At 43.1% G+C, this 15404-nt stretch overlaps 1 protein-coding gene across 3 annotated transcripts in view; it reads left to right on the plus strand.

The window, feature by feature from the left end:
• LOC311138015 (E3 ubiquitin-protein ligase NRDP1-like) overlaps nt 1-15404 on the plus strand; it is a 34761-nt gene that overhangs the window by 11606 nt on the left and 7751 nt on the right. For all 3 annotated transcript variants that reach the window (XM_084172660.1, XM_084172662.1, XM_084172661.1), the window contains one exon: nt 2573-2688. In XM_084172660.1, coding sequence (XP_084028786.1) covers nt 2599-2688 — 90 coding nt within the window. In that variant the 5' untranslated portion in view covers nt 2573-2598. The remainder of the gene's footprint in view (nt 1-2572; nt 2689-15404) is intronic.

Here is a 15404-nt window from a genome sequence, read left to right on the forward strand (position 1 = left end):
GAATTCTGAGCAAATCTTGTCTGCTAAATGAACTAGTGTAGCCCACAGCCATTTGGCATAGCCATATCAGGACCTAACATAAGGACAACTCAGAGTATGCTATTCTGTTCTTCTGAAATAGACTACATTTTCTTCATATCATGCTTCTTTAGACCTGTCTAAAATAAATAATGGATTTATTGTGAAGGTGTAGGCTATATTACATGGATTTATTAGACTTTTTAAAAAGGTCTGCATCAGTGGCTTGTAGGCTATGTGTGGATGCCAGGAGATGCTAAATGTGTTTATGGTCATTAACGGTCAATTACCGTGAGTCCGACCGTTATTTGCTTGACGATCACCGGCTGACACAATTTCATGACCGCCACAGCCCTAGTCATCACTCTAGTTTAAACTGTTAAAAAGGTAATCAATGCCATTGCAGTACATGCCTGTTTTTGTAACGTGGTGTAGAATGCTCATTGTAGTTCTTTCCACACTGTGCTGAATAGGCAATGTATTCGCTTATTCAGACCTTACTTCAAATCAAATCAAATTGTATTTGCCACATGCGCCGAATACAACAGGTGTAGACATTACAGTGAAATGCTTACTTACAAGCCCTTAACCAACAATGCAAAGTAAAACAAATAAAAAAAAGTGTTAAGCAAAAAAAAATAAAGCAAATAACTAAAGAGCAGCAGTAAATAAAATAACAGTAGGGAGGCTATATACAGGGGGGTACCGGTGCAGAGTCAATGTGCGGGGGCACCGGCTAGTCAAGGTAATTGAGGTAATATGTACATGTGGGTAGAGTTAAAGTGACTAAGCATAAATAATAAACAGAGTAGCAGCAGAGTAAAAAAGGGGGACGGGGTGGGTGTGGTGGTGGGGGGCAGTGCAAATTGTCCGGGTAGCCATGATTAGCTGTTCAGGAGATTTATGGTTTGGGGGTAGAAGCTGTTCAGAAGCCTTTTGGACCTAGACTTGACGCTCCGGTACCGCTTGCCGTGCGGTAACAGAGAGAACAGTCTATGACTAGGGTGGCTGGGGTCTTTGACAATTTTGAGGGCCTTCCTCTGACACCGCCTGGTATAGAGGTCCTGGATGGCAGGAAGCTTGGCCCCAGTGATGTACTGGGCCGTACGTACTACCCTCTGTAGTGCCTTGCAGTCGGAGGCCGAGCAGTTGCCATACCAGGCGGTGATGCAACCAGTCAGGATGCTCTCGATGGTGCAGCTGTATAACTTTTTGAGGATCTGAGGACCCATGCCAAATGTTTTCAGTCTCCTGAGGGGGAATAGGCTTTGTCGTGCCCTCTTCACGACTGTCGTGGTGTGTTTGGACCATGATAGTTCGTTGGTGATGTGGACACCAAGGAACTTGAAGCTCTCAACCTGTTCTACTACAGCCCCATCGATGAGAATGGGGGCGTGCTCAGTCCTCTTTTTTTTCCTGTAGTCCACAATCATCTCCTTTTGTCTTGATCACGTTGAGGGAGAGGTTGTTATCCTGGCACCACACGGCCAGGTCTCTGACCTCCTCCCTATAGGCTGTCTCATCGTTGTCGGTGATCAGGCCTACCACTGTTGTGTCATCGGCAAACTTAATGAAGGTGTTGGAGTCGTGCCTGGCCATGCAGTCATGGGTGAACAGGGAGTACAGGAGGGGACTGAGCACGCACCCCTGAGTGTGTTGAGGATCAGCGTGGCAGATGTGTTGTTACCTACCCTTACCACCTGGGGGCGGCCCGTCAGGAAGTCCAGGATCCAGTTGCAGAGGGAGGTGTTTAGTCCCAGGGTCCTTAGCTTAGTGATGAGCTTTGAGGGCACTATGGTGTTGAACGCTGAGCTGTAGTCAATGAATAGCATTCTCATGTAGGTGTTCCTCTTGTCCAGGTGGGAAAGGGCAGTGTGGAGTGCTATAGAGATTGCATCATCTGTGGATCTGTTGGGGCGGTATGCAAATTGGAGTGGGACTAGGGTTTCTGGGATAATGGTGTTGTGAGCCATGACCAGCCTTTCAAAGCACTTCATGGCTACAGACGTGAGTGCTACGGGTCGGTAGTCATTTAGGCAGGTTATCTTAGTGTCCTTGGGCACAGGGACTATGGTGGTCTGCTTCAGTGCGTAGAGCACACAGTGTTCAAAAAGGTCACCAGCAGCAAAGACTCATATTACCATGTTTTATAGCTGAGGATTGGAGCACTTCCCTTTTCAGGAAGGAAAGGAAAAGGCACACAAAGGCAATATAATTCCTGTCTGCGTATCAGGTGTCCAATATTGCACCTTTTTAGCAATGAGCAAAAGATAATACACCAAATCTAGGCTAACTATGTAATGCAAGACTGGTTGAAGAGCTTTTTACTGTAAGTAATACAGCCATTATTTGTAGTGCCATATCCTCTAATTGCCTTCCAATGTGCTGCCACATATAGGTTGATTATTTTAAACATGGTTGAGTAATTAGCTTTTTTTCTGTGAGTATGTTCCATGTCGATTTTGATCCTGCACATGCATGACATGTAGGCATAAGTTGTCATGTTTGATTGTCTGTACTCTGTCAGCTAACCATTGCCCCACCTGTGTTGCAGGTTGTAGTTGGTTCCGGTGATGTGCCATGGGCTACGACGTCACCCGGTTCCAGGGGGAAGTGGATGAGGACTTGCTGTGCCCCATCTGCAGTGGAGTCCTAGAGGAGCCTGTGCAGGTCAGTGACGTACACTTCTCCACATCATTTCAGCCATTGGATTGCATTTCAGTCACTGAAAAAGCAGGAATTGTCAGTGTTGTAAATTCAGTTCAATTTCAGTGAAAAAGGATCCAGTACTTGTCAACTCATTGACCACACACCATCTGTGCCATTTCAGTCTAAGTTTTTGCTAACTTCTCAAATGTTTCAGTCTTATAGGCTGTGCAGGCCATTTATTTTGTAGTGCTAAAAAGGTGATTATAAACAGGATTGTTCGAGCCCTGGATGTTGATTGGCTGAAAGCCATGATATACAGTGCATTCGGAAAGTATTCAGACCCCTTGCCTTTTTCCACATTTTGTTACGTTACGTTACAGCCTTATTCTAAAATTGAATAAATCGTTTTTTCCACTCATCAATCTACAAACAATATCCCATAATGACAAAGCAAAACCAGGTTTTTAGAAATGTTAGCAAATTTTGGGCCTCCCGAGTGGCGGAGCGGTCTAAGGCACTGTATCGCAGTGCTTGAGGCATCACTACAGAACCGGGTTCGATCCCAGGCTGCGACCGGGAGACCCATGAAGCGGCGTGCAACTGGCCCAGCGTCGTCCGGGTTAGGGGAGGGTTTGGCCGGCCGGGATGTCCTTGTTCCATCGCGCTCTAGCGACTCCTGTGGCGGGCCGGGCGCATGCACGCTGAGCGGCTTGGCAGGGTCGTGTTTCGGAGGACGCATGGCTCTCGACCTTCACCTCTCCCGAGTCAGTACGGGAGTTGCAGTGATGGGACAAGACTGTAACTACTAATTGGATATCCCGGAATTGGGGAGAAAAACTAGAATAATTTTTTTTTTGGGGAAATGTATAAAAAACTCCAAACTGAAATATCACATTTACATTTTTTTAAATACATTTGCAAACATTTATTTTTGTGATATCCAATTGGTAGTTACAGTCTACTCAGTACTTTGTTGAAGCGATTACAGCCTCGAGTCTTCTTGGGTATGATGCTACAAGCTTGGCACACCTGTATTTGGGGAGTTTCTCCCATTCATCTCTGCAGATCCTCTCAAGCTCTGTCAGGTTGGATGGGGAGTGTCGCTGCACAGCTATTTTCAGGTCTTTCCAGAGATGTTCAACAGGGTTCAAGTCCAGGCTCTGGCTGGGCCACTCAAGGACATTCAGAGACTTGTCCCGAAGCCACTCCTGCATTGTCTTGGCTGTTTGCTTAGGGCTCTGTCCTGAGGGCTCTGGAGCAGGTTTTCATCAAGGATCTCTCTGTACTTTGCTCCGTTCATCTTTCCCTCGATCCTGATTAGTCTCCCTGCCGCTGAAAAACATCCCCACAGGATGATGCTGCCACCACCATGCTTCACCGTAGGGATGGTGCCAGGTTTCCTCCAGACGTGACGCTTGGCATTCAGTCCAAAGAGTTCAATCTTGGGTTTCATCAGACCAGAGAATCTTGTTTCTCATGGTCTGAGAGTCCTTTAGGTGCCTTTTGGCAAACTCCAAGCGGGCTGTCGTGCTTTTTACTGAGGAGTGGCTTCCGTCTGGCAACTCAGATTGGTGGAGTGCTGCAGATATGGTTGTCCTTCTGGAAGGTTCTCCCATTTTCACAGAGGAACTTTGGAGCTCTGTCAGAGTGACCATCGGGTTCTTGGTCACCTCCCTGACCAAGGCCCTTCTCCCCCTGATTGCTCAGTTTGGCCGGGCGGCCAGCTCTAGGAAGTGTCTTGGTGGTTCCAAACTTCTTCCATTTAAGAATGATGGAGGTCACTGTGTTCTTGGGGACCTTCAATGCTGCAGAATTTTTTTTGTACCCTTCCCCAGATCTGTGCCTCAACACAATCCGGTCTTGGAGCTTTACGGACAATTCCTTCGACCTCATGGCTTGGTTTTTGCTCTGACATGTACTGTCAACTGTGGGACCTTATATAGACAGGTTTGTGCCTTTCCAAATCATGTCCAATCAATTGAATTTAACACAGGTGGACTCCAATCAAGTTGTAGAAACATCTCAAGGATGATCAATGGAAACAGGACGCACCTGAGCTCAATTTCGAGTCTCATAGCAAAGGGTCTGAATACTTATTTAAGTAAGGTATTTCTGTTTTTTATTTTTTATTAATTTGCAAAACATTTATAAACTTGTTTTCACTTTGTCATTATAGGGTATTGTGTGTAGAGCGGCAGGTAGCTTAGTGGTTAAGAGCGTTGTGCCAGTAACCGAAAGGTCGCTGGTTCTAATCCCCGAGCCGACTAGGTGAAAAATCTGTCGGTGCCCTTGAGCAATGCACTTAACCCTAATTGCTCCTGTAAGTCGCTCTGGATAAGAGCGTCTGCTAAATGACTAAAATGTAAATGTAAAATATTGATGAGGGGAAAAAAACAATTTAATCCGTTTTAGAAAAGGCTAACTTAATAATGTGGAAAAAAGTCAAGGTGTCTGAATACTTTCCGACTACACTGTACATGCTATATACATTTTACGGATACAATATATTTTACAATAGTTATTTTTGTTTGTTTTTAGTCCCATCCTTCAGCTACCCTCAACCCATCCCATCTGTCTCTGAACACCATCCAGTTTAAATGTCTATTTACCATATATTTTAACTGTGCGGTGATATTTCACAGTTCTAAATCTTTCTAAACTCAGCAAAAAAAGAAACGTCCCTTTCACAGGACCCTGTCTTTCAAAGATGATTAGTAAAAATCAAATAACTTCACAGATCTTCATTGTAAAGGGTTTAAAAAAGGGAAAGGGAAAAGGTCGTTAAGACACTAACAGCTTACAGACGGTAGGCAATTAAGGTCACAGTTATGAAAACTTAGGACACTAAAGAGGTCTTTCTACTGACTCTGAAAAACACCAAAAGAAAGATGCCCAGGGTCCCTGCTCATCTGCGTGAACGTGCCTTAGGCATGCTGCAAGGAGGCATGAGGACTGCAGATGTGACCAGGGTAATAAATTGCAATGTCCGTACTGTGAGACGCCTAAGACAGCGCTACAGGGAGACAGGACGGACAGCTGATCGTCCTTGCAGTGGCAGACCACGTGTAACAACACCTGCACAGGATCGGTACATCCGAGCATCACACCTGCGGGACAGGTACAGGATGGCAACAACAACTGCCTGAGTTACACCAGGAACGCACAATCCCTCCATCAGTGCTCAGACTGTCCGCAATAGGCTGAGAGAGGCTGGACTGAGGGCTTGTAGGCCTGTTGTAAGGCAGGTCCTCACCAGACATCACCGGCAACAACGTCGCCTATGGACACAAACCCACCGTTGCTGGACCAGACAGGACTGGCAAAACGTGCTCTTCACTGACAAGTCGCGGTTTTGTCTCACCAGGGGTGATGGTCGGATTCGCGTTTATCGTCAAAGGAATGAGCGTTACACCGAGGCCTGTACTCTGGAGCGGGATCGATTTGGAGGTGGAGGGTCCGTCATGGTCTGGGGCAGTGTGTCACAGCATCATCGGACTGAGCTTGTTGTCATTGCAGGCAATCTCAAAGCTGTGCGTTACAGGGAAGACATCCTCCTCCCTCATGTGGTACCCTTCCTGCAGGCTCATCCTGACATGACCATCCAGCATGACAATGCCACCAGCCATACTGCTCGTTCTGTGCGTGATTTCCTACAAGACAGGAATGTCAGTGTTTTGCCATGGCCAGCGAAGTGCACGGATCTCAATCCCATTGAGCACGTCTGGGACCTGTTGGATCGGAGGGTGAGGGCTAGGGCCATTCCCCCCAGAAATGTCTGGGAATTTGCAGGTACCTTGGTGGAAGAGTGGGGTAACATCTCACAGCAAGAACTGGCAAATCTGGTGCAGTCCATGAGGAGGAGATGCACTTCAGTACTTAATGCAGCTGGTGGCCACACCAGGTACTGACTGTTTACGTTTGATTTTGACCCCCCCTTTTGTTCAGGGACACATTATTCCATTTCTGTTAGTCACATGTCTGTGGAACTTGTTCAGTTTATGTCTGTTGAATCTTGTTATGTTCATACAAATATTTACACATGTTAAGTTTGCGGAGAATAAACGCAGTTGACAGTGAGAGGACGTTTCTTTTTTTGCTGAGTTTGCTAAGAGTATTATTATATTATTGATTGATTTGACTATGACGTTTTAAATCACCCAGCAGTGCTATTTGCAGAGTTAGCTCCAGGTAAATGTTGCAATTCTTCAGCCATTCCTGAACCTGCAACCAAAAACAAGCTACATATGGACAGTACCAAAACAAATGATATAATGATTCTGTGTCTTCGCAGGAAAATCTGCAGGGCTGGGATGGTTGTAACCCCCATATATATAACATCATATTGGTTGATAGGAATTTTTTATTATAATTTACATTTAAAAACTTACACAAAACGAAGCTGTATTCAAAACGTATCAGTTCATAAACCATGTTCCATGGAATCAGTACATCAAAAATCTCTTCCCATCTAAACTGAACAAAAATATAAAGGCAAAATGCAACAATTTCAACGATTTTATAGAGTTACAGTTCATATAAGGAAATCAGTCAATTGAAATAAAATCATAAGGCCCTAATCTATGGATTTCACATGACTGGGTAAGGGCGCTGCCATGGGTGGGCCTGGCTCCCCAGTGGGTGGACCTATGTCCTCCCAGGCCCATGAACAGCCAATCAGAATACATTTTTTTTACCACAAAAGGGCTTTATTACATACAAATACTCCTCAGTTTCATCAGCTGTCCGGGTGGCTGGTCTCAGACGATCCCGCAGGTGAAGAAGCCAGTGTGGAGGTCCTGGGCTGGTGTGGTAAACGTGGTCTGTGGTTGTGAGGCCGGTTGGACGTACTGCCAAATTATCTAAAACGATTTATGGTAGAGAAATTAACATTCAATTCTCTGGCAACAGCTCTGGTGGACATTCCTGCAGTAAGCATGCCAATTGCACGCTCCCTCAAAACTTGAGACATCTGTGACAAAACTGCACATTTTAGAGTGGCCTTTTATTGTCCCCAGCACAAGGTGCACCTGTGTAATGATCATGCTGTTTAGTCAGCTTCTTGATATGCCACACCTGTCAGGTGGATGGATTATCTTGGCAAAGGAGAAATGCTCACTTTTTGTGTTAAAAATATGAGAGAAATAAGCTTTTTATGTGTATGGAACATTTCTTGGATCTTTTATTTCATCTCATGAAACATGGGATCAACACTTCACGTTATTATTATTATTATTATTATTATATTTTTGTTCAGTATATTTTGCAATCGATATAGCACAGCTATCAATTTTTTGGTCCTTAAATGAAGCTGGTATACTTTTTATTTTATTTATCACAAATTCAAAGCCGACAGACAAGTTCCTTACTTTCTCCCCCTTCCACTTGCCTCTTCCATTTTTGCGGTAATGCTGCAATTAGCCCAACAGCCCTTAGCCTTAGTATATTGGCCATATACCACACCCCCTCTGGCTTTATTGCTTAATTATCATATTTTCCGCAGTGCTCTTGCCGCTATACTGTTCTTGCATTTCTGTATACGGTATATCACTGGACTTGTAATTTGATTCTCTGATGAAGCTCCAGTGATGATGATTCAATGCTAGTGAAAGGTGAAAGCGATTAGACATGAGAATAGCCCCATCATGGCCAGGAAGGAGATGGGCAGAGAGAGGGAGAGAAAGGACAGGGAGGAGAGCTAACAGGGCGATCGGTTTTCAGAGAGATGCAGTGTCAGCAAGGGGAGAGTGGAGAGGACAGGAGAGAGATAGAGGAGAGGACAGGAGGGACAGAGAGACAGAGAGAGAGGAGAGGGAGGGAGAGAGGGAGAGAGAGAAGACAGGAGTGAGGGAAGAAGGCAATTTGGAGAGATGAGCTCTGCATGAAAATCTGTCCATTCTTTTTAAAGATTAGTAAATGTGCCTAATGTTTGTAGTGTAGGCACTAGGGATAGAATAAGTGAGTGGGGATGCTTAGTCCTGTTAATGTAAATGAAGCATAAGGATGCTATTATAGCAAACGTATCTCCCAAACTGAAACCAAACATGAGGTGAGTGGCTTTAAATAGACACTATTGACCTGCAGAGGATGGCATTGTTTTCCTACATGTTTGCCCTTGGAGTAAATAGTTGCTGGTTTGTGCTTTTTATAGTACATAACACTTTGTCCAGCCTAGGGATTTCTTAATGTGTGTTTTGGTCAATTTCCTGTGATATTAAGTGTTCTTTGTTTTGCAGTATTTTTGTGAGTGTGATTGCATCTGTCTGTGGGCACGTGTGTGTTCATGCGTTGGTAGGTTAATTCAGCAAGAAGGTAGTGTTGCAGTACAGCGTCACTTCCAGCCAATGTAGCCTTTGCATTCTCAGCTGTCGTAGGACTTTGCGCAGTGTGCTGGCATCAGTAAAGGAATGTGGACATAACTGCCATAGGGCTTTCAGTGGACACACACATACAGTATAATGAGAGAGGGAGGAATTCAGCTGTGTATGCTGCTTACTCTGGCATCCCCTGCATTGGCCTGGACAAATAGTATGTACACTATAATACAGTGCCTTCACAATTTGTTTTTACATCCTGAATTTAAAATGGATGAAATTGAGATTATTTTTGTCACCGACCTACACACAATACCTCATAATGTCAAAGTGGAATTATATTTTTAGAAATGTTTACAAACAATAATAAAAAAATTAAAAGCTGATGTCTTGAGTGAATAAGTATTCAACCCCTTTTTATGGCAAACCTAAATAAGTTCAGGAGTAAACAATTGCTTAGCAAGTCACAAGTTTAATGGACTCACTCTGTGTGCAATAATGGTGTTTTAATATGATTTTTGAATGACTACCTCATCTCTGTACCCCACACGTACAATTATCTGTAAGGTCTGTCAGTCGAGCAGTGAATTTTAAACACAGATTCAACCACAAAGACCAGGGAAGATTTCCCATGCCTGGCAAAGAAGGGCACCTATTGGGATAGGATAAAGTAATCCTTCTACCCCCCCCCCCCTTACCCCAACCCCCCAAAAATAAAAAATAATTTAAAAAAATAAAAAGACAAAAAACAACAACAAAAAAACATTATAAAGTGGTGATCCCACTGGCTATAAGGTAAATGCACCTATTTGTAAGTCGCTCTGGATAAGAGCGTCTGCTAAATGACGTAAATGTAAATGTAAATGTAAATGTATTGGTAGATGGGCTGGTGAAGTTATTAATTAAACTTTGGATTGTGTATCAATACACCCAGTCACTACAAAGATACAAGCGTCCTTCCTAACTCAGTTGCCGGAGAGAAAGAAAACCACTCAGGGATTTCACCATGAGGCCAATGGTGACTTTAAAACAGTTAGAGTTGAATGGCTATAATAGGAGAACTGAGGATGGATCAACAACATTGTAGTTACTCCACAATACTAAACTAAATGACAGAGTGAAAAGGAAGCGTGTACAGAATAAAAATATTCCGAAACATGCATCCTGTTTGAAATAAGGCACTAAAGTAAAACTGCAATCTGGTACTGAGATGAGGTAGTTATTGAAAAATCATGTTAAACACTATTATTGCACACTGTGACTCCATGCAACTTATGTGAATTGTACCACTGTAGTTAATTAGGCAAGCCATAACAAAGGGGTTGAATACTTATTGACTCAAGACATTTCAGCTCTTCATTTTTAATTAATTTGTTTAAAAAAAATAAAAACATAATTCCACTTTGACATTATGGGGTGTTGTGTGTGTGTGTGTGTAGACCAGTGACACACAATCTCTATTTAATCCATTTTAAATTTCGGCTGTAACACAACAACATTTTGGAAAAGTCAAGGGGTGTGAATACTTTCAGAAGTATTCCTGAGTGAAAGCTGTATAATTCCAATGCCCTACTAAGAGCATTGACATCTTCCAGACTGAAAGAATGGGAGGGAGAGAGGGAGTGGAATAAACAGAGGTTAGGTGGGCACAGAGCCATGTATTTAGAGATTTGGGCCATTGAGGTTTCTGCATGATGATGCATTTACATGACATCACAACATTCTTTCTGGCAACCATGTTAGCTAAAAATTTTTTTTGGGGCATCTGATTAAATCACCATGGGAGCATACCAGAGTTGCGGACGTTTTTTTTCTTTAGTATTGTTAGCGGGGAATATTTAATGCTATGTAACTGTCTAGAATTAGAATATTATTCAAAGTTACAAAAGTTTGCTCAACTCTCTAAATACAAGCCTCTGGGTGTGCATATGAGGGTGTGTTAGTCCCAGTCAGTGTGCTGTGCTGCACTCACTGACCTTGCTGGAGTCAGTGCTGCTGTGTGGAGTGTCCCAGGGCTGGGCTGGGATGGGCTGGGTAGGGGGGGTTGGGTGGTGATCATTTATACTCCCTCTGGGGCCCCAGTATGAATCAGCAGCACTGCAACATAGAACCCATCACCAGGTGTGATGTTCGGATGTACCGATCCTGTAGTGGGAGGAATCAGGATTAGGACTGTGTCTGAAATTGTACCCTATAGTGCACTACATTTGATCAAGGCCCTGGTCAAAAGTAGTGGACTATAAAGGAAATAGGGTGCCATTTCGGACTCACCCAGGGACTGCATGGGAAACAGAGGGAAAGAAGGTCTCTGGGGGATCCATTGCTACCAATGGCGGCTGTAGCCCTGAGAGCTTTTTTCCTGACACCCAGGAACTCAAATCCAATTTTATTGGTCACAAACACATATTTAGCAGAAGTTATTGCGGATGTAGCGAAATGCTTGTGTTCCTAGCTCCAACAGTGCAGTAGTATCTAACAATTCACAACAATACACACATCTAAAAGTAAAAGAATGGAATTAAGAAATATATAAATATTAGATCGAGCAATGTCGGAGTGGCATTGACTAAAATACAGTAGAATACAATACAGTATATACATATGAGATGAGTAAAGCAATATGTAAACATGATTAATGTGACTAGTGTTCCATTATTAAAATGGCCAGTGATTCCAAGTCTATATATAGGGCAGCAGCCTCTAAGGTGCAGGGTTGCGTAACCAGGTGGAAGCCGGCTAGTGATGGCTATTTAACCTCTTAAGGATTGGACCCTTTTTTTAAATTGTCGCCTAGAATTACATACCCAAATCTAACTGCCTGTAGCTCAGGACCTGAAGCAAGGTATGCATATTCTTGATACCATTTCAATGGAAACACTTTGAAGTTTGTGGAAATCTGAAATTAATGTAGGAGAATATGAAACCAAAAAATATGCGTTTTCTATTAATTTTTTTGTTCCATCATCTTTGAAATGCAAGAGAGAGGCCACAGTATGAAAATGTATGCACTCACTAACTGTAAGTCGCTCTGGATAAGAGCGTCTGCTAAATGACTAAAATTTAAATATAATATTGCAGTTTAGGCGCAATTTAGATTTTGGCCACTAGATGGGAGCAGTGTGTGTGCAAAGTTTCAGATTGATCCAGTGAAGCGTTGCAATACTGGACTATTTTGTATCAAGTCTGCCCAAATGTGCCGAATTGATAAATTTTCAAGTACATAACTATAGAGGACATACATTTTGTATTAGCATATCATTTTTGTAAGTTTACACACTCCCAGGAATGTCATACATGATGGATCATTAGGTTATACACTAACTTGCACACATTTAGATGGCCGGGCGGGGTGGGTGTGGAGCCAGAGACAGCAGGGGTTCAAACTGTAGAACACAGTTCCTACATTTGAATATAAAAATGAATTTTATCAAACAAAACTATGCTACATTTTATCTCTGGGACCCTTAGGATGACAAATCAGAGCAAGATTACTGAATGTATTTTTTCACTGTAATAGCTACTGTAAATTGGACAGTGCAGTTAGATTAACAAGAATTTAATCTTTCTGCCCATATAAGACATGTCTATGTCCTGGAAGTTTGCTGTTACTTACAACCAGTGGCGGCTCCTGAAAAAATTCTCAGGAGGGGCAATTTTTCTGATGATTTAGGTGACCTACACACATTTTAAAAAAGATATGTCCGGCAACAACATGAAGACAGGGGCAGCATATAAGTCAATACCAGAAGCATTTATTGACTGATCTCAAAAGTGTTGGCTTACCAGGGTTGGTGGAGCCCTCAGTTTCATCTTTGCCTCGCAAAGCTAACTCAAACACTCCGCAAAACTTCACACACTGGATTAACCGGCTGAGGATGTGGCGGTTCTTGCTAATGTCGTAGTAAATATATTTGTTATAGTGAATATGGAATATGATATGTTGAGTAAAATGTTGTTAAATGGACAAAAGGGTCCTATCTTGTCAGCCTTGTCAGCAGGTGGCCAAGGACAACACCCACGCCATAGGCCTCTCAGTTCTTCCAACTCACGAGTTCTTGCTCTGAGGACACACACACACACAAACACACACACACACACACATCATCACTGTTAAACACACACACACACACACACATCATCACTGTTAAACACACACACACACAAAAATCCCCTCTCTTAGGCTGAACATTTGAAGACAGAGAACCCGACTCAGAGCCAATGCAACAGTGACAGTAGCCTGGAGGGGACCTCGCCCAACTCATCAGGACCAATCAGAAGATCAGAACTACTAGATTCAACCTACTTCATTTATTGCATAAAATGTCTGCACACAATGTTTCGGGGCTCTCTTCAGATAATAATAATAATAATAATAATATGCCATTTAGCAGACGCTTTTATCCAAAGCGACTTACAGTCATGCGTGCATACATTTTTGTGTATGGGTGGTCCCGGGGATCGAACCCACTACCTTGGCGTTACAGGCGGCAGGTAGCTTAGTGGGTAAAAGCGTTGTGCCAGTAACCGAAAGGTTGCTGGTTCTAATCCCCGAGCCGACTAGGTGAAAAAATCTGTCGATGTGCCCTTGAGCAAGGCACTTAACCCTAATTGCTCCTGTAAGTCGCTCTGGATAAGAGCGTCTGCTAAATGACTAAAATGTAAATGTAATGTAAAACAAGCACCATGCTCTACCAGCTGAGCTACAGAAAGTGGATACTCATGGATGCGCATCGCAATTGTAAAATGTCAACACAATTGGAGACACCACGTCATTTTTGGAGACATGTTATTGACAGTAAACTATTGTAGATGCGACTGCTAACTAAATAAAACATTTTAGCTGGCTAGCTAATCATCTTAGCTAAATGTGGGGCAAACAATTCAGTTATTTACCGTTAATTTGAGGGATTGGGGTGAAAGAAATCGAGTTACATAGTGATACTTTACGATATACTGTATTGACAATATCGCAATATTTTAGCGCTAGTTGGCTGTACCTGCACCAAAACACCATTATTGTTCCTTCATAGCTTGTTCTCAATCTTTTCACATTGGGAGCCAATTTGTTTTCAGCACTTTTATTTCCATGACTGATCAAAACTCGTTCTCATGGCTTTCTGATCCCTCTGCAACAGACATATGGTGCGCAATAAAATCACAGTATCGAATCGCAATACGTATAGAATCATGAGACTCGCAATGCTGATGCATATATCTTATCGTGAGGTTCCTGGCAATTCCCAGCCCAAGTTCATTTGCCACAACAAATCTCTTCGCTAGCAAACGCGATGTCTTCTCCAAAACGGCAATGTGTCTCCAGCAATGTTTACTTTTTTGACGTTCTATGGCATCTCCACTTTCCAAGCATATATGACCACATGTAATATTTTGGTAAGTGATGCAAATAGTGAACTATGTAGGGCCAGGATGTAAAATATATGTAGCTGCAGCAATTTCTCTTATCTGATATGGTAAGTAATGGGGCTTAATTTATAGCTCCCTAAGAGTTTGACGAACGGGTCCGTGAACGCGATTCCAGATATCTTTACCTCTGAATAAACTGCCTTTATTATACCATATCCACCCTGTCCAAAGTCTCTACTTGGTCTCAGTTCTCCAGTAAACTTGTGATTATCAACACTAACCTCATCGTTGTGGCGGCGGACAGCTAGCCTGTATCCCTCATCCAGTTGAGTGAGTGGCAATGTCTTTTTTCGTTCGTACCAATTTTTGGAAAATCCTCGGGTGTAGGACTTTCCGCCTTTAGTAGAAACCTGTTGAATTATTAAATTTGGTCTGGGAGGTCCTAATTGTTTCGTTGCCAATTTATCTTCATTTGTTCGCCGACAAAAAGGAACTTCTTTCAAACAATCCGCTCTTTTCTCAGTTACGTTCATGGTTACGTAACGTATGACGAAAGCGCGTAAGTGCAAGCCCACAGACACCCATTGAGATTGTATTGAAGGCTCTGAAATTTGAAAAAAATAGATTTTACATGGGAGTCTATGACAGACTTCTGGGCGATTTTCAACCTGACTGAAATCGCCCCAAAAGGGGGGGGAGCCATTTGAAGCACGACTTTAGCCTGATTCGACATTTAGTGGCAGTGTGGCACTGTGGCAGATCAGACGTATAGATTACAACACTGATAACTACTGTTGCTGTGATATAATTGATTAGAAAAAAAATCCCTTCCTTTTCCCGTTTGGCAGTGCGTCGCCCATATCGCCCTATTGAACAGGCCGCCCCTGCTTACAACAGTCATGCTAATCACGTTAGCTCAACCGTCCCGTATACGGGACACCGATCCCATAGAGGTTAACAGTCTGATGGTTAACAGTCTCTCGGTCCCAGCTTTGATGCACCTATACTGACCTCGCCTTCTGGATGATAGCGGGATGAACCGGCCATGACTCGGGTGGTTGA

Source organism: Coregonus lavaretus (assembly GCF_964263955.1).
Source record: "Coregonus lavaretus genome assembly, chromosome: 12".
In the NCBI taxonomy this organism is placed as follows: Eukaryota; Metazoa; Chordata; class Actinopteri; order Salmoniformes; family Salmonidae; genus Coregonus; species Coregonus lavaretus.